The sequence below is a fragment of the Cyanistes caeruleus genome, chromosome 8 (genome assembly GCF_971803275.1).
Source record: "Cyanistes caeruleus chromosome 8, bCyaCae1.hap1.1, whole genome shotgun sequence".
Classification (NCBI taxonomy): domain Eukaryota; kingdom Metazoa; phylum Chordata; class Aves; order Passeriformes; family Paridae; genus Cyanistes; species Cyanistes caeruleus.
In genome coordinates this window covers 18628193-18656183 of record NC_141708.1, presented here as the reverse complement: position 1 = coordinate 18656183, position 27991 = coordinate 18628193, and the positions used below count along the sequence as shown (strand labels likewise).

General features: G+C 39.5%; 2 protein-coding genes and 1 long non-coding RNA gene across 26 annotated transcripts in view; 1 reads left to right on the top strand and 2 right to left on the bottom strand.

Moving 5' to 3' along the window:
• Nucleotides 1-147: 147 nt before the first annotated feature.
• ZFAND4 (zinc finger AN1-type containing 4) lies at nucleotides 148-21971 on the bottom strand. Of its 16 annotated transcripts, none has more exons than XM_086899914.1 (11): nucleotides 21175-21333; nucleotides 20199-20501; nucleotides 12983-13058; nucleotides 12790-12857; nucleotides 12074-12260; nucleotides 8980-9048; nucleotides 7783-7930; nucleotides 5753-6934; nucleotides 5069-5123; nucleotides 2659-2776; nucleotides 148-1040 (listed from the first exon to the last, which is right to left on the bottom strand). In XM_086899914.1, the coding sequence occupies exons 2-11, from the start codon at nucleotides 20380-20382 to the stop codon at nucleotides 905-907; spliced, it is 2223 nt and encodes a 740-aa protein (XP_086756040.1). In that variant the 5' UTR covers nucleotides 20383-20501; nucleotides 21175-21333; the 3' UTR covers nucleotides 148-904. The 16 variants fall into 16 exon arrangements, with proteins under 16 accessions (XP_086756040.1, XP_086756045.1, XP_086756042.1 ...); XM_086899919.1 differs by having other exon boundaries at nucleotides 2659-2773; nucleotides 21175-21326; XM_086899916.1 differs by lacking the exons at nucleotides 8980-9048; nucleotides 21175-21333 and adding an exon at nucleotides 21697-21971.
• Nucleotides 21416-27877, top strand: LOC147651901 (uncharacterized). Its single transcript, XR_015289888.1, has 2 exons — nucleotides 21416-21989; nucleotides 24400-27877. It is a non-coding gene; the product is annotated as an uncharacterized LOC147651901 (long non-coding RNA).
• LOC111931127 (WASH complex subunit 2-like) overlaps nucleotides 23696-27991 on the bottom strand; it is a 36821-nt gene continuing 32525 nt past the window's right edge. For 4 of the 9 annotated variants that reach the window (XR_015289885.1, XR_015289883.1, XR_015289882.1 and 1 more), the window contains 3 exons: nucleotides 27775-27949; nucleotides 24350-24615; nucleotides 23696-24091 (listed from right to left, as the gene is read on the bottom strand). Coding sequence is in view for 4 of the 9 variants with exons in the window: in XM_086899911.1 (XP_086756037.1) it covers nucleotides 24479-24615; nucleotides 27775-27949 (312 nt within the window). In the remaining 5 variants the exon portion in view is untranslated. Of the gene's footprint in view, nucleotides 24092-24132; nucleotides 24616-27774; nucleotides 27950-27991 lie in introns of those variants that run through there. The other 5 variants (XM_086899911.1, XM_086899913.1, XM_086899909.1 and 2 more) reach the window with 2 other exon arrangements.

Genomic DNA, 27991 nt, shown 5'->3' with positions numbered 1-27991 from the left:
ACCTTCAGTATGAACAGCTATGAGCCAGTGCTTGTGAAAAAAAAAGAAAAAAAAGAAATATACCCTCCCAACAGAGTCCAACTTTAACTTAGGAACACACTGTAAGAAGGAAGTTATTTTGTGCATTTATGACAGCATAAACAAGAATAAAATTTAATATTTATTAGAATTTCTTCCAGCAACAGCATTCAACATCTTAACAAAGCAAGTTGTGAAGTCTTAAAAAAATCTAGGATTACAAAAAAAGTTCAAATAAGTTGTTTCTTATATTTAATGGCAACAAACAGGGAACCTCCTATTTAAAAACAAACTTGTCATATAAACAGCATTATTTTAAGAAAATGTGATTAAGATGATATGTAATTTTCAGAATGGACACACAATGTACGAATATCAATCAGAATGAAACAGAGGGGTGGAACACACTATCCCCTTAAAATCTCAAAACAGGCTTTTTGAAGAAAGGGGAGGGAGGAGGATCTTTCTAGTGAAATAACTTAGAAGATACCACACAATGGACAAAACCAAGAGTACAGAAGACATTACATGACACCCTCATTACAACACCCCCTCAACTCTGGTTATACAGTAAAGTTAGTAAAGTGCATCTTTAAAGACTTGTCTAGTGAAATAGCTTTTCCAAATATAAAACACAACACGTGCAGTAACAGTTAAATCGTAGTGTAAGTTTTTAGAAACTAATTTTTAACCTTTCATTCACTCAGGAAGGAAAGTTTTAACTGCAGTAGTGTTCACATTATTCTTCGATGCATCCTCATGTGCTTTTGTTACTTGGCAAATCTTTAAATACGGAGCATGGCAAAATTATGCAGTTTAAGCAAGTGCTTCTCTCAATTCAATACAATTCTTCAACAGCAGAGTGGCCACATGCAGCACAACCATGTCAAATTTTGGGAAGCTTTGGTGCACTTATGATGGGATTGGTCTCCTGTAAATACCTCCGTCCTGCACTCTTGTAGTCGTAGGTGCAGGTGTGAGTCTCTGCATAGCGGTGTGTTGCACAGAAGTTGTTTCCACATCTGAAGAATCAAGAATATTACAAGTTACAAGCTTTTAGAAGCTTTTAATGCTCTGACATGCTGGGAGCCATTTTGCTTAATCAAGTCCTAAATGACAGAGCTGTTTGAATTGTTAACCTCCTTGACTGATAAAACATTAATGGGTGGGGTACACAAAATGACATTTTTGTGTCACACATGCATTTCACACTGCATGTTTTAATTTTGACCCAGCAGTCTTTTCAGCTGGGAAGCTAAGCAAGATCAATACTCCAGGAACCAGCTAGCAAAGATCAAATACACTGATAAATTAGTAATGATTAGCTTTGTTTTTACTTTCTTTTTTAAGGACCTCACAATATTATTTGTGAGAATATGGAATATTATTTTAAGGACACAATATTACTTGGAAGAATTCAGAGGACAAAACCATGGACAATAATTCCCTCAGGTGAAATCCATGTAATGCATTTAAAGTCAAAACCACATCACTCAGACAATCAAAGCTGCTGTTTTCAGCATAACTTCTGCCTGGCATAAACTCAAATTAGCCATTTAAGATTAATAAATACAGCTTTAGCCAGCTGTTAAGAAATCAGACAAACTACAGGGAACATAACTTCCTTTAGGACTTCAAAAGGGTTCATCTATCCAATACCACTTGCAATTTTGATGATTTAAGATCAGGAATTTTGCTTCAAATTTTTGCTTCAAATTTCTGCAGCTAAGAGTCTTACCAGGAGAAAAGCATACTTTGGATGTTGCATATGACCTGGAAAAGTGCTTTACCTGGAGACCCATACTGGTGTCCTATTGCCTGATTTGATAGAGATGCTTCTTGACAGTACCTGACACCACTCAAAATCCATAATCTGTTCAAATGGATTAAGTGCTACCCATCAAACTCATTATTATATTATAATCCTCTATTTATTTATCTATCTCCATTCATAATAAAATCTGCAGCTGTTCCTGAGGCTTTGTGTGCCTGGAAGTAAGTTTTCTTTTCCTTGGTTCTTGGTCCTATAATCACAACTTTTCTCATATGACTGTATTCTCTATTTGGTTTATGTTGCTTTCTAGTAGAAGGTCCTCTGGTTACTCCTTTTGAAACCAAAACAAATGCTATTCTTGGAGATGAGCCTGTTCTCCATTAATTTTTAACCTTAAGCAAGCTGATTAGTTACTTTTAGAAGAGCTTGCAGCTATTTGCTCATCAGGAAAAGTGAGTAATGTCTAAAACTGTTTCAAAATCAGAGACTGAAGAGTTTTCCTGGTTTTTCCTGAAGTTGTTGGAAGGTATTATTATTGATGAGAAACTCTGCAGAACATGTATTTGTAGCAAGTTCTTCTCCCACCAATATAAAATGTTTTTTATTATCTTGTTCATTTCCTGGTACCTTCCATTCTGTTACCTTCTATTTCTTGACCCTCCTGGAAGAACATACACTTCAAAAGCAGAACAGAGGCAACATTCCCCGAGTTCTATTTCCTGCAGTTTTGCTGAACTGAGAATTACAACTTTTTTGAAGGTTGCCTTTTGATTTTCTATGCTAAAGGAATACCATGCAGCAAAGAAAACTTTTTGGTTAACTCAGCTATCAATTTTAAGTAACAGCTGATTATATACTCAGCCTACCTGCACTCATAGCTGGTTGCCAATCCAGTTTTCTTGCCACAAAGAAAGCAGTGCTTTGAAATTTTCTTTTTTGTTTGAATTAAGCCATTCACAGGTGGAAGATGGGTTGCTTCACCTGCTTTCAGAAGCAGAAAGACAGCAAAGACAACTTATTCACAAACTAGTTAAATGTTATCTTTCGAAACGCAGATTTATTTTGCATTTCTTAGGATACTTCAGGTGGTAACCCCAAAGCCTAAAAGAAGAGGGGAAAATAAACCCTGAAAGCCAAAACAGGAAACACACATCAAGCCTATGAACACCTTTGGAAAAGGCATCCCAATGAGCAGAACTGTTATTCTGAACACCCCTTAAAAGTTCATGTACGCAAGAAGTCACAGAACAAATCAAGAAACAGATCTCTTAATGGTCTTCTCAGGTGTAAAATGAACACAGAGTGTCACTGGGAAAGCACTGTGCACAATGGCTTTACCAAGAATTAACTGGGCAATCCAGTACCTAGTGTCCAATATCTTCAGTATACTAGTTTGCCAAGTAAGTACTGCAACGTTTTAAAATCTTGCTGGTACTCCATAATTGCAAGAAAAGTAGAGTATTAGACTACAGGCCTCTACTTAGCTGTATAATTACATTAAGTACTTTGCAGATGTTTGTAAAATTTCTATACTTAAAAATTTACTTTATTTTTATTTTTTGCCATGTAATTCTTGGCTGTTGCTTTATTAACTGGAGATCACGTAAAGAAAAGGCTTCTGCTTTCTTCTTCTCCCTTCCCTCTGGAGGAGTAAGTTCCTTGTCCTCAACTTGCTTAAGCATATTTCCCACATCTGGATCAGTAGAGCAAAGAAACCTCTCGAACGTTCTTTTCAGTGTTTCTACTGCTATGTTGTTGGGATGTTCCCTAAAAGTTATCTCATGAGTTCGCAAGTATTTTTTGTCCCAGCACACCTTTAACCCCAACAGTCATTTCTGAGTTGAAATGCAGCAGACTACACTCAATAGGAGCACCAGGCAGTCACTACACACCACAGTCATCACTACTAACCACTCCCACCCCACTTCCATTTAGCATTGAAACTTCCAGGCAACATTTGGCCACACTAACAATTTCATCACCTAAAAGCACACAATTTCAGAAGCATCAGTTAGCCCAGTTTGTGAAAGAGACAGAGCTTGGAGAAAGCAGGCCCTGTGGACCTACTTGAACAGAAAAAACAATACACCTGTCTTCACATTTACGTCCCTACAGCAGCTGCAAGGAAAAGTGATCTGTCCTTTGGCCAGTTATACAACAGATATAACATTACCAGCCACATCTCTCTCCTGAGCCTGTGTGATATGACCACACTAACTCATTATCTGGCATTTTTTGGAAAATACACTTTTGTCCAACATAAGATTCACCAGAGGGTGTCTTCTTGGCAGTCCTTTCCAAAGTGACTCAGGCATTAGCAGGTTTCCCCATCATGCAGACAAGGCTCTCAGGGTATCACCTCTGGAGCAGCAAAGGCCAGACCTGTTTACTAACTGCCTGCCAAGTCAAAGCTGTACCCACTCTTGTGAAACAAAGGCACAACCCACTCTTTTAGCAGCTTTTGCTCCAATATTACAATTACATATTTTTTTCTGTTGCAGCTGCTATTTGGACATCTATTGTGTAGCTCATTTTCTATACTTGGATCTGGAATACATACCTACTTCTTCCTAAGGTCATACAGAAAGAAAAGAAAAATTGCTAACTGCAAGTCAAAGATATATAGAATAAAAATTAAATGTGCTGAAAATCCTCAGTTTACTGTCTTAAGAGCTTTAAAAGCATTAATTCAGATGATTCCTTTCCTCCCAATAGAATTAATCACATAAGCAGTTAATATCTATGCATAACACATCCTTTTTCAGTAGATGACAAACATTAAGCACTCCACAGTTACCAAGGCTAAGATGGAAAGAATGATGACCACCACAAAAAACAGTGAAAAATCTGCACTATAACAGTGTTCTGCAGCATCCAGGCCTTTATTGCTTCCTCCCCACTATTTTTTGTACTAAAGACAATGCTACTGAAAAATTTGGCTCTGATTTCCTAAGACTCAGAAATATTCACAGAAATGATAATTTGGAAACTTCAGCACAGAAACTCACATTTAGATATACAGATGATGTGCAGGATTCACTAAGTATTAAAAAAGCTAAGAAAGTGTTGCAGCTATGGTCCACCTAAGACCTGGATGCCATCTGCATTTTTAAGAATTGCTTAAAATATTAAAAGATTAACCATGCTATAGAAATGTAACACAGCAAGGACTCTAAGCCAAATGCCTTACAAAGATAAATTATTTCTGTCCTCTCGATGTGTGATATATCAGGAAAGATTAAAGAGTCATCTTTAATTATTATGTAAGTTACTTACCTACTCTTTTCCCTACAGCTGCCATACTTCCATTCATTCCAAGCCCATGCGCAGACTAAAAAAACAAACAAAAAAAATTCCACAAGGAAATTACTAGCAGATGGAAATTAAATGAAAATGTAGGTAGTCTGGTATCAGCTTATTTGGTATCAATGTTTTATCAATCTACCCACGAAGAGGCCAAGATAATTTCTGCACACAAGGTTACAATTCTGCAATATAAAGCCTTACCCTCAAAGGCTATTTAATAAATCTCCCCACATTCAAAACACAGCAAAACAACAAAGTACATCAGAGACCAGAAGCCTGGCACATATGGTGCCAGTCACTGGGCACGCTTTGGAATAAATGACAATTAGTGTGCAGCAGAAGCCAGATGACACTTCTAACACACACTCACAACTCTATCACTACAATAACTTGTAATTTCAGTTGTGAACTGAACAACCACTTTCATCTTCATGAAAAATTACTTTTAGGACCTGTTTAGATAAACAGGCAGTTTAGATATCATCTGCCATTCAGAAAACAGTTTAAGACAATCAGGGATTTAAATACACCTCCCACAGCCCATCTGCCTCTCCTGACAAGACACACACACATACACACACACACACAGTAGTTTTATAACATCAATATCACATAAACAGGAAAACCGGTTTCTTTGGACATGTGCATACTCACTAGAATATATTCAGCAGCTTCATTTGGAGGAGCAGTTTTCCTAAAGCCTTCTTCCTGAAAATGCTGCAGGTTTGTAGGTAGTGCAATACCAGAAGTCCGAAACCTGTCAGCCCCACAGGAACTCTGTAAACTTTCCCTGTTTGTGCTTCGGGCCAGCGAAGCCAGAAATCCTAAGTTACTTACAGAACTCGCAGGTTCTTTGGCTGCCTTGCTAGCCACATCTGTGATGTCCCTAGCCTCTGCTTTCGAAATTACATCAGGTCTTTTGCCAAGTGACTCTACTTTCACACTACAAAATCTAGTGGTTCTAGAAAAAGAGGAGTCTGCTATACTACGTACTTCCAATGATCGAAGCACGTTTGGGGAGGCCGTAGATCTCAAGTTACCAGCCTCAAAGCATCTGGGCTGTGCTTGTGGTTTCAGAGTACCGTGATGTGCCACTTGCGCTGAATACCGGAGGGGAGACAAAAGCAGATTTTTCTGAGGACTTAACTCGCGAGTACTGAGAAGACCAGTCTCCATTGCTGCAGTGCTCAGCACTTTGCCAATAGGTTTTCTATGCTGCTCTACAACCTTAGAATCTTTGTCTCCATCAGGCAGTTCAAGCTCTGGGTTCACCTTTCCTATGTCATATATCTCACTACACTGTTCAGCAGTGCTTGCTTCTGTTAAAAAAGCAAAAGCATCTGGTTCAGGTAGATGTTCTTCTTCTGTTCCATACAGTTCCACGTTTGTTAGATTTGGAAACAAAACAGCATCCTCCTCACTTGCTGAGGTCACATTTTCAGATACTTTTTCTGAATTTGCAGGCAGGGATGAAACAGGAGTCAGAATACTATTCGTAGGTAGTTTTGCATTTTCTAGTTCAACCCGAGATATTTTCGGTGGTAACCTGATGCTATTGACTGGCTGAGACCAAGAGTTGCTCTGCCAAGTGTCATCTTCCTTAAGGAAGTGATTAGCTGTGGATGGCATTGTTCTACCAGCAGTGGCCAAAGTAGCCAATGCTGAAAGTGCGTTCTGGGGAGATTCCGACTGATGCAAATTCCCAGGAGGAGGTAGGCACGACTGTCCGATATGGGGGAGCACTCTGAGAAAGCGGTGACGAGCAGCAGCCACCGAGCCACTGTATGGTCGAGGAGTCATGGGAGGGCGAGGCTTCACCTTGACAGTTTTCTTAGGCTATTTAAAAAAAAAAAAAAGTCCAAGCAAAATAAAAAAATTCAGATACAACAACAATTAGTATTTGAATTCCAGTTGCACTCAGAAGACCTGACTGAAAATATATTCTGAGGAATTCAGACAGTGTAATGCCAGAAAAGATCAGATCATTCTTTCTACTCCTTCATATGTTACTAGCCATCAAGACTTCAACCCAACACCCGAGTAATAAAATCAAAGATTATAATCAGGAAATATTTTCAATAAATAGATGACATATCAGAGACATAGAAAAAGGAAGCCAGAATGCCATCAAAGTTATCCAGAGGAGCTTCAGGTCTCAAACACAAAAAAAGATGTAAGGAAGTACAATCTCTTAGTTTTATATCTAGGAAACCTAGTCACACATGAGCACCAGCTTTATGTTTTATTTTCAAGATAATATCATTCCTGTATTTCACTTCATAGGCTTTTCAGTTACAGTATATCTAATGAAATTTCATTTCATTGGGAAACACTGACTTTTACCAGAGCAGCATTGCAAAACAATGTTACTTAAAGTATTGGAAGAAAAAAACCCAAACAAACAAACCCACAAAACCCACCCACCCCAAAAAATCTACCCTTGCAAATAAATCCAGGACTAGTAATGAATTCTTTGAATGAGGGCAGGCAGGTCCAAGGAATGCCAATGCCCCTCAGCAGAACGTTTATACAATAGTATTTACATCAACAATAGTTGAGAAATCAACTACCCATGATAACTTGACTTCTCAATATGGCGGAGGATCTGATCTACTTATTCGAAAAGTCAGCACAAGGAAAGCCCAGGCCATTTTATGACGGTAAAACTGAAATCACAACTTCACCTTTTTACTCAGATTCATGTTCTCCATCTTTGCCTTGAGCAGTTTCATTTTGTTCATAGTAATTGAATTCTCAATGATCTGTTGGCCAGAAGGTGATGCCTCTGTCTCATCTTCATCATCAGCATATAAATTATAAACTGAACCACCACTGAAAATAAAAGAAAGTTTGTATTCACCCTTTAATGAAGTAACTTAATTACATTTTCAATGTATTCTCACAACTAGGAAGTCATATCCGTAGTTGATCTGTTGACAAAACGTTATGTAAAACTGTATGCAAAGATATTTCAAATCCATTTATCCACATAAGCATCCCTTATTAGGGCAAGTGATGTTGCTGAATCTCAACATAGCCACACTTCTGGCAAGTTGTTATATCATATACAGTTGGTTCACACTCACTATATATTTTCCCCACAGAGGGGACATCCAGTTCCACAAATGTCTCCTGAAGATATGGCCAAAGCTGTTAAGTGTGTGACTCAGAGAACAAGCTGATCAGTTTTCCAATTAACCAGACACTGGCATGGAAGGAAAAGTCCAAATTTCTATCCATCCTGAGGGGTGTTCTCACCATAAATGGAAATGGAGGGGTCACCCATGTGGATGTGATACTCTATTTCTCCTTTTCAAAATAAAAAAAAAAAAAAAAGAAAAAAAAAAAGATCAGTTTAGGTTTCTAAAGAGTCCAAAGAGTCTCACATTTGGAAAAAAAAAATAAATAGATTAGAATTGCTAGTCCCAAGACAAAATAATTTAAGTCAGTAGTCACTGGAAGTTCATAGCATGCCATTTCCTTCTTCCATTCCGCATTCCGAAAGAGTGCAAAACCTCAAAGTTTTAAAAATCTGCATCTAACTTGTTTTTCCTATAAAGCAATAAAGCATTGATCAGTAATACATTCAACATTTGACAGTGAAATGAAAGAACCATTAGGACTGTTCAGTTCATTACAAACTGATGAATTTTCAACACTGTATGTAGTACATTTTAGAGTGTTTTAGTTCTTCCATTAGGTTGTGAGCATCTAGAAATCATGACAACCAGGCAATTCCCCTAATTCCCCTGTGTTCATACAAATGACTTAGTAGATTTTGCTCAGGTTTCTACTCTCCAAAAGAGATCAAGGAAGAACTGAAAGTCATGTGGAAGTCAGTACCAAAAAGAAAGTATCACTAATTAGAGCTGTCATCTTACCTGATTCTTGGAAATATTCTGCTGCCTTTAGAGTCAGCATTTTTTGCATTGACTCTCCAAATCCAGTTCCTAAAATGTAACAGAATTCCAAAGGCAACACAGCTGGGAGACAGCGTGGAGAGCAAGACAGCAAATTCAAAGCAAGAGTCAGCAAAATAGACCAGTCATTTCTTACCCAAACCTGAGTAAATCCATATGGGGACAGTCAGCATGCATATTACATGTACACACTTCTCCTGGTTAAAAACCCAACACTACAAAATAATTTCAAAATTTTATCTTTACAAAGGTTTCCATCACCAAGTCAAAAGAATTTGTTGAACATCCCTTCCTGTTAGATAAGGACAGAAAGCAAAGTGGTACATCTCATGTTTGGTTGGTTTTTGATTTTTTTTAAATTCAAAAATAATTGTTATCATTTTCTTTCATTTTCTGACAAATAGGGGCCAAAACCACGCACCAATTAAAAAAAAAAGAAGAAAGAGTGACAAAAGGATTGTTTGCCTTAACGCGATTGTAAGATTAAGGGAGTTGGACAGGGAGTTTTGATATTAGTGATATTTTCAGCCCATTTTACAATAAGTAAATTTTAAATTTACATTGTCCATAGGTGTCAACATTCTTGAGCTCTTCTTTGTAAAATGTATGTTGCAAAAATTATTAGCCTGCTGAGACCCTTTTGGCACGAGTGTCTGCCAGTCCTCCACCTTCAACATTCTTCTAACCCAAAGATACTGATCACTGTATGCATTTATACTTTTGTCAACTAACTCAACCACAAGCAACCAGTAGCTCAACCACAGATAAAATTATCTGGAGAACTTATAAAACAAAACCAAAACAAATGTCTCATTTTTAAATTTCAGTCAATGAATTCTGCTCCAGGTATCTCCATCCTGTGAAAAAGGATGATAAACAAGTGCTTCAAAATGCATAGTCACGAATATACCCACACATGACACATCTGTCAATATGGAAAACAATAGTATTCAGACTGGCCCACAGCTTTACTCTACAAAGATCAAACAAAAAGGTCTGATTTGCTTCCATTCTCTCTTCCCTTTGCTACTTTCACACAGTCTCATCCAGACATGATAACAAACTCAAGAATCAGGATTTCCTTCCCCACCAAATGACTATTTGCCTTAGTAGAAAAGCTAGTAAGTGAACTCCCTTAGAAAGCACAGAAAACCAGAAACAACTCAAGCTGAATGTTTTCAACTCAGGTGGCTTCCAACCCAACTGGTTCTCTTGACCAGTGCCAGCACATTTCTTAAACCAAATGTACTTGACTTTCCTCCATGCTGCTGTGCTTTGAAAGGCTTACCCAGGTACCTTGCAAGAGCCAAACGAATGCGGTTTACTCCTCCCCATTTGCAACATTTGGGCAATCTCAGTAAAGTTACTAATAATTCTATACATTAGGCTTACCCAATGGAAAAGTACAAAGACTTTCAGACCACCATCTACACTAGTTTTAAATGGAAAAAAAAAAATCATCAACACACATACTAAAATTTGAACATATAGGCAGATACCAGGGAGCCCATTCTATGGAAAAATTAAATTTTAAGCTCCTTATGACAGCTCCTTGCACTAATCCACAGTATAGCATCTGCAGTCCCAGTTCTGTGAATGGGTTTTGATGTTTGCTGGAGCCAGAGGCTAAAGAGAAACAAAGCGGTAACAGGTAGGGTAGCAGCAAGAACAAGAATTACACCAGTCTGCTCATCTTCCCAGAAGTGTATCCAGCCCAGTGCAGCAGTCAGGTTAGCATTTCTTAACCAGTTATGTCTTTTTAAAACTATTTCAAACAATACCATATGTGGCTATTTACTGAAAGAGTACAGGGGCTGAAAGATAAAATCACAGATCTAAAATATTTGTATCTTTTCCTTGTATATCAAACACTAGGGCTTTCTACTCTATGTAACAATGTGGGAATTCAACTTTGATATTTCTTTCAGTCAGTGGTTTTTAAGTATAGATGTCTTATAAAAATTTTTAAGGGTAGTATCATTCTGAATACAAATTGAATATAAACCCAGTACAAAGTTCTTGCTTTCCCTTTGCAAACAGAAACAAGAATAGTCACTTAAAGCAGTTTGAGCCTTAGCCTTGGAGAAAACACAGCTAGCTCCCAGAAAAGGGACTCCTTTCCTCACAGCTGTACAAGTATTAAGTTATTGAGAGGATAAAAGTACCTATCCAAAAGCTGCTGTATAAAAATAAAATTCAATAATTTTTAATATATATAAATTTTGATATTTTTAGGAAAAAGACTACCAAACTGTTTACTACAACTACAATGTAGTAAGTAAAGTCATACACCTGTCATTCTGAAGACAAGACCACTGGATTCTGACAGCAATTGACACAAGCTTGGTACCTCAACAGTAGCTAACCTCAGGCCTAATAACATCCAAAATCTGGCTATATAGTTATTACTTCAGTACATTTAAAAAAAAAAAAAAAAAGACATAAAAAAATTACAAAAAAACCTTCCAACCAAAATCCATACAAAACCAAAAAAAAATCCCCACCCCACAAGAAGCGCAACAAAACCACCCCTCCCTTCAAACCAAACAACCACTCCCCAAACAACAAACTAAAAAAGCCCATAGGATTTTGCACTGCCAATCTACTATCTTCCTGACTAATCATTTAGTCAAGTCACATCCATAGGAAAAAACCATTATTATTTGAACAGGGAAATGTTTACAAAACTAAACAAATACCTTAAGATGTTAGGGACAGCACTTAACGGAAGTTTTTAATATCTGATAAAATATTGATTTGATTCTCTCACAACAAGTTCCTTTTCAGAAAAGGCTGGAATGTTGATAATTGCCTGAAGTATCAAGTCAGTTTTATCTCACAAAATTAGTGCACACAGTGATAAGAGAACCATCAGCACAACCACTGACCACAAAGCACTACTGTGCTGTTAGGACAGTTACAACAATTTAATAGCCCTTAGGAAATAATTCTTGCAATATGCCAGATACTCTTCTGATAAAACCAACAAATACAGCTGAAATTTACACAGCAACCCACTTTTGAAGCATAATACAAAGATTAAAACCAACTTTACCTCAAAGATTCAGATAGTGGTGTTAAAGTGCCATCGCCCCGGTCAACCACACGGAAGAAATTCAACCGATCTCCTTCTCGATACACTAAGAAGGTAACTTGTTTATTGGATGGCCCTTTCTCCCAGATCTTGTCTCTAGCAGGATCCATGTATTCAGCCATTTCCCTGATAGGATCTTTCACGGGAACTATAAAGACAAAAAAACAAAATAAAACCAAAATATTATTGTTGTTTTGATCACCTCTGAGTGTTCAGCCCAGTTTGTAACAGGAATCCCCAACCTAGAAGATATGCTGTGCTTTTTTCCCCAAGTGGAAATTATCAAGGGAATTTCTTCATTCTTAGTCCTATACAGATGATCTACATAGCCAAGTTTATCATCTGTAGCAATTCCTGAGTCTTATCAACCATATTTTTAAAATGATTTGTATATAATGACATTCCAGGATATTTTTTTCTTCAAGTGAAGAACTGCTGATTTTATGACTTTGTGATTCTGTACATAGCAAATATACCTCATTTAAGAGAAAATAAAGTGCACTTGATATGCTAAGTAAAAGAAGATGGGGAACTCCCCACATCCTTTTTTTTGTTAAGTGTTTTTCCAATTAATTTGGAACTGAAGTCTGATTGTCTAAATCGCTTACTAAGAGAAGCTCTTTACAGTTATAAGATTTTGCAAGAAAACCACTATCTTTAACTTTGTTAACACTTACCTCTTCTGGTGTTAACAGGTCCACCTCGCATAGCCAGAACCAACTTCAGAGTGCAGCCTTCTGAAATGCTGTAAGTAACAATAAATACATTTATTTATTGTGTTTTCTGTTATTCATTATAGTGTTTTCTGTTGTTCATGCTAACAATGGTTTAGAAACATTAATAAGAAACATAATTTTATTCTATACTTACTTATAATCATTCAAACAATAGTCATCCTTCAGTTCCATATTATTCCAAATTAAGTGCTGCTGAGAGACAGGAATACCTAAACAAAAGAAACAAACAAATGACTTAAAATTGGTGCTTGGCAAGAGGGCTTCTGGGGAGTTTTGATTTTTGAAGAGTGTGTGTCTGATGTACTGAAACTGGATCACAGGAGAAAGAAGAATCAGAACAATGACAGGCACTTGAGTAGTCTTCAGCCTTGATATCTAATCTCCAAACAGTTATTAACAAACCAAGGATTTTCAGAAGGCTTTAGCTCATACACAAAGTTCAGTCTTTTGGCTCAGCAGAGGGTGTGTACAAGTGTTCAACTGCTTCAGGCTTATGGAATACTTGCTCTTTTTCCAGTCATCAGATAAGGGAGATTTTTTCCTGTTATCTGAACTTCAAAACTTTATGCCTACTGACAGGAAAAACAGGATGAAAATTCTACCTATAAATAAAAAACTGCTGAATAATTTAATCACAGATTGGTATTTTGTATTACCCACATCACAATATAGACATAGTCACATTAAGGTGACTGGTGGCAGCTCTATTACAGTGGCAAAAAGTGCAAATGTGTTTTTATCACTGCTTGGTCTGGGACCTCAAAGTTGGCATGTACAGTTTATACCATAGCAGTTAACTCAACTTCATCCTACAAACAGTTTTGTTTCATTCTGGGTGTTTCTTTAGGCCATCAGAATGTTATTACTAATATAAAGTAATACTCACTTTCAACACAAGTTCTGGATGATTTGGCTATTTTTTATTAAAAGAAAGTAAACATACTGAGTATTTGTTCCTTATTAAAAATCCATACTCTACACAAAGAGAATCCAAATTCTAAACCATTTCTGTCTGCATAGTAAACTCAGTTAGATACACATGTAATACACATTAAAGATAATAAGCAACAGCTGGTAAAACTTGAGGTCTTCACACATCTTTACTGGAATGCTACTACACTTAGAATTTTGGATAGAATAAGAATGAAAACAGTTATGAAAGGATGAGACATCTCAGACCACCAAAAGGAAAAAAAAAATTCCCTTCAGCATCAAAAAGAAGTTCTTCAACTTGTCTAGTGGAACTCAGGTAATTAAAATCTCACTCTGCATTCATGACAAATATTAATTTAAACGTCTATTTATAGAGACCAAGAACTACTTTTTCAAGAAGTTCTAAACATTACTTCTCAAACTAAGAAACAAAACCTATAAAGGTATTTTCTTAAAGGTTACATTTAAATAATCTTATACTACATTTTTATTCATTACATGCTCACATACTTAATAGGAAACTCAAGCGGCAGCGCTACACAGTAAGCCTTCCCTAAACACATCTGTCAGGAAGGGAACACTAAGATCAGTCTTTCTTATATTTCCCACAAACATCCAAGGTTTCAAAGGCTTGTGAGAATGCTTAGCAAGCTGCTGCAAGATCAGCCAAGAAGCCCCTTCCTAGATAGAGTAAGGGCACAAAGCTCCCAACACCCATCACGGGCAAGGAAGAAAAGGGGCAAGATCCTGGTTAAAGTCCAAGCACATTAAACAGGCAAGTAGGAGACGTCCCTCTGCAGAAGGGGGAGTGCACTTTGGAGGAACTGTCATTGTTTTTCTTCAGAAGATATCTTCTTTACAGAAGATAGCAATTTTCTTTTTCTCAGCATGGCTCGTATCCAGATCTTCCCTGTCCTGAATGACCAACACAACTTTACACCACTTGATTGTGTTTAACAGGAATCTTACATCCTCTGAAGTCCACAGGACATTTATATCAAGAATATGTTCATATAGCAGACTAACAATTGCTACTAGACAGCCAGCTATTTAATAGCTGGTTTTGGTTATGTTTCAAGACAGCAGTGTGAGCAAAAGAACAAGCTGGCAATAGCCAGTGAGTCTACAATAAAGTTTTTTGTGTTGTTTTGCACTCTTCTGATTACAAACAATCTGATTACTGTCTGCATTTGTTATGGTTTCAGCAGCCTCCAAGGAGCAATTTCCAATTACTTTGATAAACTGAGAGCGTATTTTTTTAAAAAGGCTGGCTTGCAGCTGGCAGTACTGGAGTGAAACATGGTTTTGCTCATTCAACAATGAGCAATGTATTTTTGATGAAATGAACAGATGAAAAGAGGATACTCTGCTGTAATTGGAAGCAGACACATCTTTATTACTTATTCCCTTTTATAGTGCTTTCTTAGAATTCTGTGTTTATACACTGAGGAAATAGTATGTGCTCTATGGCTTCAGAGGCAGCAAAATATGTATCGTATGCCCCTTTTCTGGATTATAGTAATGGTTTTTTGAGGAGACATTTGCTCATGAGATCAGCATGTGCAACTGCCAACAATAATGGGAACTGTGTGAAACCATCCATTATACCCTCTCCCTAAGCAGGACATGACGGTATCACTGGCATGCCCCAGTTCAGTACTGAGAGGTAAGCAGAGCAATAAGCTACATGTCAATACTCAAATGGAAGTGAGCTGGCCAGGTGATGCTACAGGAGGACAGAAGAGTCTGCAGAATACCTACTGAAATGGCTGCAAGTGCACTGACAATGTGACCTACTAAAATGGGGGAAGGAGAGAAGCAGCTACCCTATCCTGTCTCTGAATCAGCAGATCACATACAGCCTTAAGCTTCCCTTACTCTTCTTTTTGGTATGCTAAGTAGGTTCACCACAGAAACTGATTTGGTTGTCTCAGACAGGAAAAAAAAAAAAAAATCCCTGTAGATTTCAGAAAAAAACCTTGATTTTATGTTGTAGGTATAAAGTTCCTATGTTTAAAAACACCACATACATTTTACTGTCAAAATTCAAATTGCACTTATCTTTCATTCAGTCTTGAAATTGCTGGAGCCTCTCTCTGTTTACAGAAAGGCTGGGCAGACAGTCTTATTTTCCCCCACAAACTGGCTACATTAGTAAGAGATGCAAAAGCCTACAGCTTACAGTGGCAGGACTGTTTTCCTAATTGTTAAACCCCCAGCTTTCACTTGAATGACAGTAACTACAGCAGCATAAATGAAGTCAGTACTGACCTGCTCTTTGTCCAAGAGACTGACTAAGAACAGACTATGGACAGCAAATCACCAGTAACTGAATGCAGGCCAACAAAATTTCCTGACAAAGGTGATCTTACTTTACAGCTTCCAGATGCTGCTCTGGGCAGCCATCCACTCTGAGCACTCTTGCACTCACAGAAATGTCTCCCCAGCTCGAACAAAGCACAAGCTTAAAAAATGCTTCATGAGCTTCTCTATCAGCACAGTAAAGAGGCAAATCATAAAGCAAATAGAAGATGTAGGGGAAAAGTAGTAAACAGAAAAAAGCAGGTTTGGTTCTGTTAAAAATTCATGACACTTGTGCAATCCACTTACTCCAGTCCTGGCAGAAGCACAGCTGTTTTCTCTAATGCAAACAGTAATAAATATCATTATGACATACTCTGAATTCACAGAATATTGAAAGAAATTACAACATCTATATGAAGTCTGCTTGACATTCTTCTAGTTCCTTGTATTTAATGTGAAGCTGCTGTACATAGGCAGTAAAATAATGACAGCAAAAAGACCACAGAAAAATAACAACTTACATGATGAACTGAGTATTGCACATACACGACAAAATTACTGCTGCATCTGTCATTCCCTGCTGAACACAGAGGAACATCTACTGAACACTGAAATCAAGATGTACTCTAAAGCTAGTTCTCTTTATCCCTTTACAATAATACAAGAGAACATCTAAATTTTCACCTAAGGCGGCTGATATTTCCACAATACAGATGATAAAATTCAGTTGCAACTACTCCCCCCAAAAAATCATGGCCAAGTTGTTTTTTTATTTTAAAGCTAGATACGTAAATGAATGACCTAACACTCCATAACAAAGACTTCAAATTAATTCCTGCAAGCTAACAACAACCACCAGCACCAAATCCCAAAGCCCACCTCCTCCCTCGAGACTCAATCCTCTTTCCCAGCAAACATGCTTACAGGTATTATCTATGGTATTTTTATAGATTAATTAACCACTACTATGAATATGCTACCTGAGTGCTGTGTCTATAAAACAGTGTAATAATTGGTGTTTCTGAATGAATACTAAACTCTGCCCAGCCCAGCAGCTACAAGGATTTGTGCAATGGAGAAAGCAAAGAGACCTCAGGTTAAAAAGCCCCATTACTTCTTCTTTCAATGAGATCCTGATTTTTTTAAGTACTACTCAAGTTAAAGTTCATCCTTTTATGCCACCTTGAAATCCAGATACCATCCCATCCATGTTCATCAACACAGATTAACAAGTAAAACCAATGGAATAGGTAGCACTGCTAGCAGCACTGTGTGTGTATTCTAGCTTTTATGCCACCAGTAGAGACAAAGGGAGCTATTTCTTCCCAGGTGAACCATTTTACAGGGCTCAATCAGTGATTCTGAGACTAGGAGCGATTTACCCCCGGGGCTCCAAAGTCAACACTGTAACACATATCCTGCTTACTTCACATAAAACATATTTGAGGACAGATGTGTGGATCTGATCCAAACACACATCAGATATGCTATAACTTCAATGTATGAGTAGAAGACTTGCACTAAAATTTCAGATGCGTTAGAACCCGTAAGTTTTTATGTATATTCTTTACTGACTAAAACCACTGAAAACACAACATTGAGCTCTTTCTTAGTAAGGTTCCAATGTCTAGTCAGCTTTCTAAACAATGCCTTTCCATATCATATCACCAGCAGGCATCAAGAATGACAAACAATATCTGAAGTAGTCAAAATTCCTAACATGCCATCCATATAATGCTTTTTTATTATGGTGAAGACCGTCTACAGCTACTGATTTTCCAGCTGTTGACAAAGATCAATTTGTCTTAGTTTTATTATTAGCCTCTTTCAATTAGAGGCATTGGTAATATTTCAACAATTTGTTAACTTCTAACACAATTCCAGATTTTTCTTGGAGCTTTCAGGTCTCAGCTCATTTTTTCACAACATCTCTTTTTCTTTGCTTACATACTATTGTCCCCAACATCTAAATGTAGAAAATACATATAACTAGGGACCTCATGTAGTCTTCCAGCACTACAGGAGGCATTCTCCAACCACAAGTGCAGCTTAAATAAGAGAGATTCACACCCCACAAAAGCTGATACAATACAATAATGAAAAGTGAAAACCAGCTGCAGAAACAGGAACAGATGTAAGCCTTCTCCTTCTTATGCTATATCACAACAAAATTACTTCTGAGTTTTTGTTCCATCTGGGTGATTTACTGCTCGAACTTGTGCACTATAATGGGAACTTTGTCACTGAAAAATTGTTAATTATTATTTTACATGCAATAGCAACCCCAAATGCAACATAAAATTAATTTGTCATTGTATATCTGTTTCGTCCAGACAACTGATCAATTTTTTACTCTGCCTCCCACAAATCATTAATCAGGAGAGTACAGATATTTTAACTCTGCTATGGAATATCAATATTTCAACTGACTTCTTACAATTCATTGATAAGCACCAGTGAACTCATCTTTCCATGTTTAATGAAATTTACTTATTATTAATTCTATACAGCAGGCAGCCAAGCTGTAATTACCCTACCATCCTATGAACAACAACATGCAAACAAAATTCCAGATAAGCATTATTGTAACTTCATTACTGAGCTGTTCTTCTAATATGAAACGAGGACACTTTTGTAAGCTGCAGGTGTAACTGAGTATGGCTATTCAGTCTCTATGGACTACAAGGAATTCAAATCCCTCTTCCTCACATCTACTGATTTTGTCATGTATCCTTTAAAGCTCACTCCAACACTGATACTGCCCAGAGCCTGCCGCCTTTGCTCTCTTCTGCCTATGCCACCTTTTAATTCACTGTTCATGTTCTATGCATATCTCTTACACCTATATTTGATTATAGGTAGGAAAACCCCTTTCCTTTTCTTCACCTCCAGCCTCCAGGAGTATCTTGACACATTCTCTGACTTGCAATTAATTACGGCCTTGTCTGCAGCAAACAAAAGCCCATCCACACAGCTGCACTATTGTACCTACACGGATGTAAGCTCCAGTCATCTGCACGGTGGAGCTTCTGCTGTGTGCATCTTACTAGTAAACAGTCCCCTCTGTTGTTGCAATGCTTGTGTGTTTTAAGACTTGTGCCAACTGTCTGGGGTTTTTTCCATCCACTAGAGCAGTTTTCCATAAGAGGAGGAGAGCATCTTAGATTCCAGTCTACAGCATTATATTACATCTCCCAGAGGATGGGTTCCACATAGACAGAAGGATGAAAAACACATACAGGTATACAAGGGAAGGAGAGGATCCCTTTTCTTAAAACTAGCAACTCTGATACTCTCCTCTTCTACAGCTGTACAGTTCTTTAACCTCTCAAAAGTGAAAAAGAAGAGGATGCAATGCTTAAACTATGAATATCTAAATATTTCAAATCACACTATTTCATGCAAGGTCATCCTCACCATAGAGGCAAAGAGATAAGAGGGGACTAACCTACACCTATTCTTCTTGCATAAGCACCAAGATTGGCCTCATAACTTAAAGGAGATTTTCACTTTGCAAAATGTGTCAAGTTTATCACTTAAAGACAAAGCATTGCTCAGCCAGATGTCTACCAGCAAAAGATCACTCACCCAAACAAAATTCAAATCAGTAACTTAAAGCTGCCTTTGGGATTTGCCTGCACTGCAGTTGCTCTTGTGACTGCAGTATCATAAAAAAACCATAAACTGACTAACCTAATCAGCAACATACATAGCAGCAAGTTTAAAGTATACTCAGTTACAATACACATATATTGTTTGGCCCAAATTTATAACTTTGCTAGTTAACAAACAACTTGGATCAGAGAATCCACAGAATTTTTACAGTTAACCTTGATAATTGTACATAGAAAAAAACAAACCCAGCCAACCCACCAGAAGAGCAAACATACCAACTCCAGTGAAGCCTAAGTCATGAACTTATAGAAAATGGAAAGAACAGAAAAACAACTCAACTTCAATTAAACCTAAACCATAAACTAAGCACCTAGTTTTTACACATATTGCTAAACATGACATTTAAGTTTTCTGGTTTGATTTTAGCAATTATGATTTCTAAAACAGGACTTCTTCTAAAGTGATAAAGTTTACACTGAAATAAGAGAGAAGAGTACCTTCCAGTCTTTGAATTTTAGCTTTCACAGAAATAACTGTTTCAAAGGGGGAAACTCGCAGCTCAAAGCAGGTTCCTGTAAGCGTTTCAATGAAGAGCTCCATAGTTTCATAGAAAGGAAGTTTGTAGTGAAATGGTCCCATATTATCTTTATTAAAAAAAGGAGGCTCTTTCTTGTTGGCCATTAGAAAGGATTTACAACTTCCTTGTAAGAAGATCTGTCAGGAAACTACATTCCACTTCTAGCCAAGGCAGCTTTGAAGACACGTGTAGTGCATTGCAGTTCATCTTTAGGATTTTTCACCTATAAAGCAAACAAATATAGTTCTGACAACATCTAAACATAACTGCTAAAGAGAACTTAATTTTATTTTATGTAAAATGGTTGCTAAGAAACATTAAATTATTACCTAGGTAGGGCAAGATAACCCCAAATTTTACTAGCAACGTTTTAGTTTTAGAGCTCTAGTGTCAGTCAGCATTCCAGACGCAACCTACCACCTTTGTTATTTCTGCTTCCACAAGCGACCTGACAACCAGACGCCCAATACCTCCTGACAGGAGCTGAGCCCTCCGCAGTGTCAGAGCTAGAGAAAAACTCCAGAAAGGCGTAAGGACAGGGGCTGCTCCGGGCTCAGGGAAGGCAGTTGGAGGCAGCAGCTCAGCCGTGCTCCCGCCAGCGAGGTCCAGCGCCGCACCGGAGCGGGGGTCGAACCTCGGCGGCCGAGCGGAGCGCCCGCGAACAAAGGACGGCGAGCAGCTGCCCCGTCCCCGCCGCGCCTCGCGGCGGCCTCGCACCCCGGGCTGGCCGCGGGCCCCGCCACCATGCCCCGGCCCCTGCTTCCTCCCGGGACACGCGCCTCGCCGGCGGGGCCGGGCCCGAGGAGGTTCGAGCACAGCCCCTCTGCCCCGCCGGGTCCCCGCAGGAACGGCGCTCCCGAGGGCCCGGAACCCGCCGAGCGAAGGCGGGGTCTCACCTCAGCTGCCGCCGCCGGGCCCGCTCGGGGGGAGACACGGTTCCTCCCCCCCGCGCCGCCCCGCCCGCCGCAGCTGCCGGAGCCGGCCGGGCCCGGCGGGACGCACGGACCGGAGCGCAGCCGGAGCCGCCGGGGAGGCAGGAGCGGGAGGTGCCGCCCGGCAGCCCCCGCGCTGCCCCGCCCAGTGACAGATCCTCCCGCGGGCCAATGGGACGCCCGCTCTCACGAACCCCGGCCAATCAGCGGCCCTAGGGGGCGGGGCTCGCGGTGCCTCAGGGGCGGGCGCCCGCCGGGCCGCTTGTTGTGGTCGTTAAGACGCGGGGCGGCAGCGCGTGCGCAGGAAAGGACCCGGATACACTTCCCCATCCCTGGGAGTGTTGAAGGCCAGGCTGGATGGGGATTCGGGCAGGCCGGTCCTGTGGGAGGTGTCCCTGCTCAGGGCCGGGGGAGGAACGGGATGGGCTTTCAGGTCCCTTCCGCCCCAAACCGCTCTGCGAGTCTGTGCAACGCTCCCAGCACTACCGGTGGACACGTGACAGCGGCCGCGCTGCCTCCTGGGACACGGAGTGCGGCGGGGCCGGGGAGGCGGCCGGGGCAGATTAAGCCTAAGGTGGCTCCGGCGGCTCCTCGCGACCTTAGCACGGGCGGCCTTTGCTCGGGGCCAAGCCGCAGAGCCAGCGGCGAGACCTTGCGCTCAGGCCGAGAGGCTCCCAGGTGTGTCGGGGCGCAGCGGCGGGCCGCTGTTCCCAGGCAGGACACGAACATTCCCGGCCTCGACAGTGGCCAGGCGCTTCTCTGGGACACCTTCGCTGAAGGTCAGCGCTCCATTTGTGATCCCGTTTCAGCGTGAGGTGGCCAGGGCAAGCTCCAGAAGCAGCGGGGCCCTTGGATGATGACAGGCTAGAGAAAACAAGCTTATCCTATTAGGAGGTGCTAATTACATTAACCACTTTACTTTCCATTTAGGTTTTAAAATACACAAGACCTACCCTGACCTGCTGTTAGGTTTCAGGCACAGTTAAAAGTGTGGCTTTTGAGAAGCAGGTAGAGGGTATGGGAACCCCTCAGAGCTTCTTGATGCTGTAAATACTGAGCCTTCAGTTCTGCCCTTCCTATAAATACACAGCCGTGGTTTATGGAATTTGCAAAAAAAACCCCAAAAAACCAAACCTCAAAAGTAAACCAACATATAAAACCCCCCCAAATCACCAAAAATCCAATACAACCCAAAACCAAACCCTCTAGCCAAAACCCACTTCAAAAAGTCACCACTTGACCAAGCCCTCTCAAAAGTGAAGTGCCTAGACCTGGCACTGTCTGTTAAAATTGAGGACCACACATTTCAATATGTGAACAGACATGGGAACAGGCACAAAGACTCTCCATCTCCCAGTTTAAAAAGACTAGGAGGGAAGAAAGGTTCTGATCTACATCATAGAAACTTGCACTATGAGAAGCTTTTCTCTGCTGAGCTTTCACATGAAAGTTAAAGAAACACTAAGGCAGGAGCTTTTTTTTTTCCTGCACCATGAGCTTTTGACCCTCAGGGTTCTTAGCTTGTGAGCACCCCTTTTTGCAATGCCAACAGAAGCTATTAATGTGAAGGGCCAAGAAGAAAGAAGCGGAAAAGAAACAAAAATTCACCATATTTTTCTTCTTTTCTCTATCATATCTTTGATGCCCTTCTAAGCACAGAAGAAAGGAGTAAAGAAGCAGTCTAAGTCATGTATGAGGCATACGCAGCAGATGTAATGCCTATAAATAAAGTTCAAGTGCTTTCAGTGCAGACACCCATTTGCAAATAGCCCCCACACTCTTTTTCAAGCTGCTACTCACAGATTACCCTCCCCCCCCACCCTCCCCACTTAACATGAATCATTGCCGGGCTCACCTATGGTGCAAATGAATACATCATGTTTCTCCTTTATCCCTTCCAACCTTTCCTTCTGCTTTACCCTCATTAGTGCTAGATGTTTTAGCTGTAGTATTTACTGTGCCTGATAAAGGAAATCCAACTTGAGAAACAAGAGACTGAAGCAGATGTCTCCGAATAAGGACTTCAGTGCAAGTTGATCTCAAAGAAGTCCTTGGAACACAGGCTTTAAATTCACAGCAGAACAGTCTTAAGAGTCCGAGATAAGTAGTCACTATCATAAAAGCTGTCAATGTAGTCAAAATTGCAGGCAGTCACTTGTACAATAAAATAAACATTTGACCCTCCTGCATTTATGCATTTGTTCTGCTTGTATGCATGCAGGAGAGCAAGCATCTACTACTGGGTATCAAGTATGGTTAATGGCATCTGTTCCAGAAGGGAATCTAGAAAATACAGGAAACAAAGTTAAACCAAATACATCTGACAGAGGGATTCCAGAGTTGCAATGTCCTGTAGACAGCTTACACTGTGTTATGGATGAGAAGGGAAAGCAGACAGCAAGTCTGTAAGGCTCAAGAGTCTTTGCATAAAGAATGTACGTTGGCTTGTTAGCCTGGAAGTGACCAAGCATGCTCTGAACAGATATACTTTGTGAAAACTTTTATTGGCAGAACTCTGACAGCTCCATGCAGATGAAAAATCTTATTTAATGGCCTACAACTTGAACAGAAGAAGACACTGTTAGATTTCAGTTGTCTTTGTGGACCACTGGGTGCTCATTTGTAACATGCTCTTCCTGGCAGAGAAGCATTATCTGTCATTATTTTCATGGCCCACACTAGGTACCTATGTGAAATGAAATACCTCATTTGAGCTGGTCTCAAGTCCTGCTCTGAGTTTTCCTAACTGCTTCATTCTGTAAGAGAAGCTGTACCTGATACTGAACCCAGCCTTACCCTCCCATTAGCTCAGTAGGTGGCAGCTGACCCACACAAGGCATGGTAGTGGTTTTGGTTGCTTTCAAGTCATGATGCAGATGTTCTGAGCAGGAAATAAAGAGGAAAGTAAGACATGTAGACAGATGAAGTTTAACAGACTCAATTTACTATTTATCAATTATTTTAACTATAGATCTGTTCAATAAAACAAACTATACTTTATATAATAGATTACTTCATTGCAGGTATTGCACAGGCTGTATTCATCTCGGCACCATGGAAACATGATAGCAGGAGGTTACTGTATTTTTTAAAAAATATATAATTTAGCAGAATTAGAGTAGCACAAGAGAATACTAACCATTTTAAGTGGGTAATCTCATTTAAATATCCATGTCCATCTCATTCCAGCTCTACTGAATTGAAGAATCCAGAATATTAGTACTGGACAGGGCTAAGGAAGCTGCTTCTCTGCAACACATCCCCTTGACTACTGGCCTCCAAAGGCATTCAGCGGGTCATCAAATGTGCTCAGAACCTTGCTTTCAGATTTTGCTTCTGAGGCTGCTTGGGAAGATCTGGTTTTAGGAGTAGGTATCTTGACTTGGCTGCTAGAGAAGATATCGTCTAAAGAGGGGAACAAAAAAGATATTTTAATGAGAAGTGACTACTAAACAGAAGTAATATTGTACACAAGAGACTCCATCATGCAGCAGTGACTGCCAAGGACATCCTGTGAAAAACAAACGCTTTCCTGGTACTTGCAATTCTGGATGCATTTGTAAGGACATACATGGAAGCTGTTAGCTGTACGATTTTTTTTTTCTTATCAGTAGACAGCATAATACTTGTGTTTTTTACCATGTTCAAGCTCTCATAAGCATTTGTAAAGTACTAATAAATTAAAGCTCCACAACAGATTCTATCATACAAGTGCCAGATAACATCCCTCTTATCTAGAACATTCATGTCTGAGGAACCTGAGAGATTCAAGAACTGTGAGGTTGTTGCTCAAGAAAATCAGAAGAGGAAAAGATAGGATTTGCTAGCAACTGCTGTGGTGATATTCACTAACCATTAATCTAATCTACAGCACAGTAAGAACATAATATAAATCCACTGAGAACAGATCATTGCTAAGATGCAAGGAGGTAGACAGCTGTAACCACCATCCTGATGAATATTCAAAGTCTTGAATCAAGGTCTCCCACCACCTTCCTCAATAAAAGCATATCTGTTGTATATAACCAGGGCCACATAAGTGGAAAAATATCACACTGCCATTAAGGCAGAGGACAACAATACACGGAAATTAAATCATCCAACGCAGATAGCCTGTGTCAGCTGCAGAGCTCACAGTCCTGCAGTTCTTGCTGTGGCTAGAACTACCTGTGTTTAGGACTGTGCTCATGAAAGAGATGAAGCTGCTACCATATATACGCTGAGGGGTTGCCATGAGGATTCCTGAGTGTATTCAACAGTGCATCTCATACTCTACACTAAAAAATTTAGGATACTCAGATTATGCAGTTGGAGTATAAAACATTACAAGATTTAGATATGAGGATCACTAGTGATTCACAAGGCCAGTGTAAATGACACATAACTGGTCTTGAATTCCTATGAAGAAAACATGGGTGTTATATAGAGGCTAATATAGTCACTGAGTCTAGCTGGTAAGAACACGATTCTAATAACATCAAGGTTTTGGGTTTGATCCCCATATAGGCAATTCATGTAAGAGTTTGACTTCATGATCCTTGTAGGTCCCTTCTTACTCAGAATATTCTGTAAATTACTAGTCCAGAATATAAGAACTAGTATGTCAATCTTCAGCACGTAGCCTAACGTTGAGCAGAGGCCAAGCACAATGTGGTCTATTACAATGTGTTTCCCCGTCTCTTCTCACTACTTCCAATTCAGCATGTGTCTGCTACTATTCTGATCATAGGGATTACACAGGAATAATCCAGGACCACATTTCAGCACAAGAGCAGTTTAGAAAGGCAGGAAAATAGAGTAATCCCCTACTGGCATTACTCCAAAGCAAGAAGCTATCACATGGATTAGCTTTACAGCAGAGGGGAAGTACAGTGAGTGCCATAAGCAGTAGAGGTGTCACTCCTACTTTTATAAAGAGGCCTAAAGGATAGAAAATTTTGCCCAGGGAAAATAGTATTTGTCAGAGTGCAAGAAAGCTCAGTCAGCATTCTGAAGACAGGCAGAGGTGACATCAGCTACAAGGTGACTGAGGACTCTAGTGACTGGAAGCTGTGGTAAGACAAAAGAAAACAGCTTGCAGCCTTCAAACACCTCAAACTGCAGCTGAAATTTACTGTTTCATTTGTAGCAGAAAGGTTCTCCTAAGACAACAATATACAGCTCTGTAGAAGAGTTACCAGGATCACTTAAGCCAGCCCTTAACATGAAACGTAGGCAAGTGCCAGTTCCACAAGTCTACTGCCCACAGAACACCCTCATCTTCAGGCATCTCCCTGCACTCCTGTTGGTGTTCTGGAGCTCCATGGGCACTAAAGGAGATGCATACCTATGGCTGTACCACTGAACAGTCACCACTCTACAGGAAGGTGAAGTCAATCAGATGTGGGTGCTTTAGGTGCAACAGGCATCAAGATCAGCTGTGACATCAAACACAAAGCTTTAGTACCAGAGTTGACTGTCAAAAGTGAAGTTCAAACAACAGGTTCTGTTGTGGCTAATTTTCAAGTGGCACTCTACAACTGGTTTTTTCAACATTCAGTTCAGATTTTTGTGCTGAATATTTGGAAGGAGTAACTGCTTGGCAAATTCTTTCACTTCCTACAGACTACATGAAAAAATTTAAATTGTAAAAAAGATTTTTTTAAAAAATCATCCAATATGTGTTTCAAATACCTTCCAAAAAAACCTTTAACTCTTATTATTTTTGTATAAATCAAGAAGATTTTTAAATCTCAAGATGTTCATTCTCCAGCAAGTTTCCTAGCACTTTTACAAACTTCAGCCATCAGGCTAGAGTGCTTAGCAGCAGTCCAAGTAAAACAGCAGTAACTCAGGTTCAATTTGAGGATGTTAGAGGGAATGAAGACTTGTTAAGAACCAAAGCCAGAGAAGAAATTTTGTCAAAGAAAAGAAATACATGCTCAAGGAAGAGCTATGAACATGAAGAGCCTGAGAACAGACACAGCTGAGAATCGCTTAACTTTCAGCATCTCTGCTGATGGAGAAGAAATGAGCACGCTTTGTGCATCATTTCACATCACTACTTGTTTTTTTAACAAACTATACATAGCAAACCTTTGCTTTCAGATGGAGTATCTGTAAATTGTCCTGGGTATATGCATTTTGTAAACAAAAGCTTATGGGCTCCAAGGAAGTTAACACAATAGTGAAGGTGGGATGGGCAGAGATGCTAATTTGTTCATATCAGTGACTCATCAGAAAGTACAATACAAAAAGCTGTGCAAACTGAAATACAGAATCTGTCTACAATGTAAGATGAGTCTCTCAGAAACTTGTCTGGAGTAATGCCCTACAGGAATTAAACTTTTTCTCAGAACAATTTTATAATCTCTCCTAAACTAGTTAAATGCCATGCTAGTCCTACAAATCTAGAAAGTTCTCATCCAAGGTTAAAATCCAAAGATGACCTGAGATTTCAGAGCAGTTAAAAAGTAAAAAAAAGCAGAAGGTCCTAAAACATCTTAGATGAATATGACTCAGGACAATATTATAAGACCAGTAGCATTTTTACTGGTAGCATAATTTTTACTTATATATACTTACCCATATCATCGTCAAATATGGATTTTTGTTCCACCTTCTTCTTGGTCTTCTTTTCTTTTGGTTTTGCAGTTAGATCCGCAAAAATATCAATGTTATCATCAAACAGGTTAGTCTCTGGCATTTTCTCTTTCATTTTGGTCATTGGCTTAATTGCCTCAGTAGCAAATATATCATCCTTGGAAAAAAATATAGAAAAATATCATCAATCCACAACACA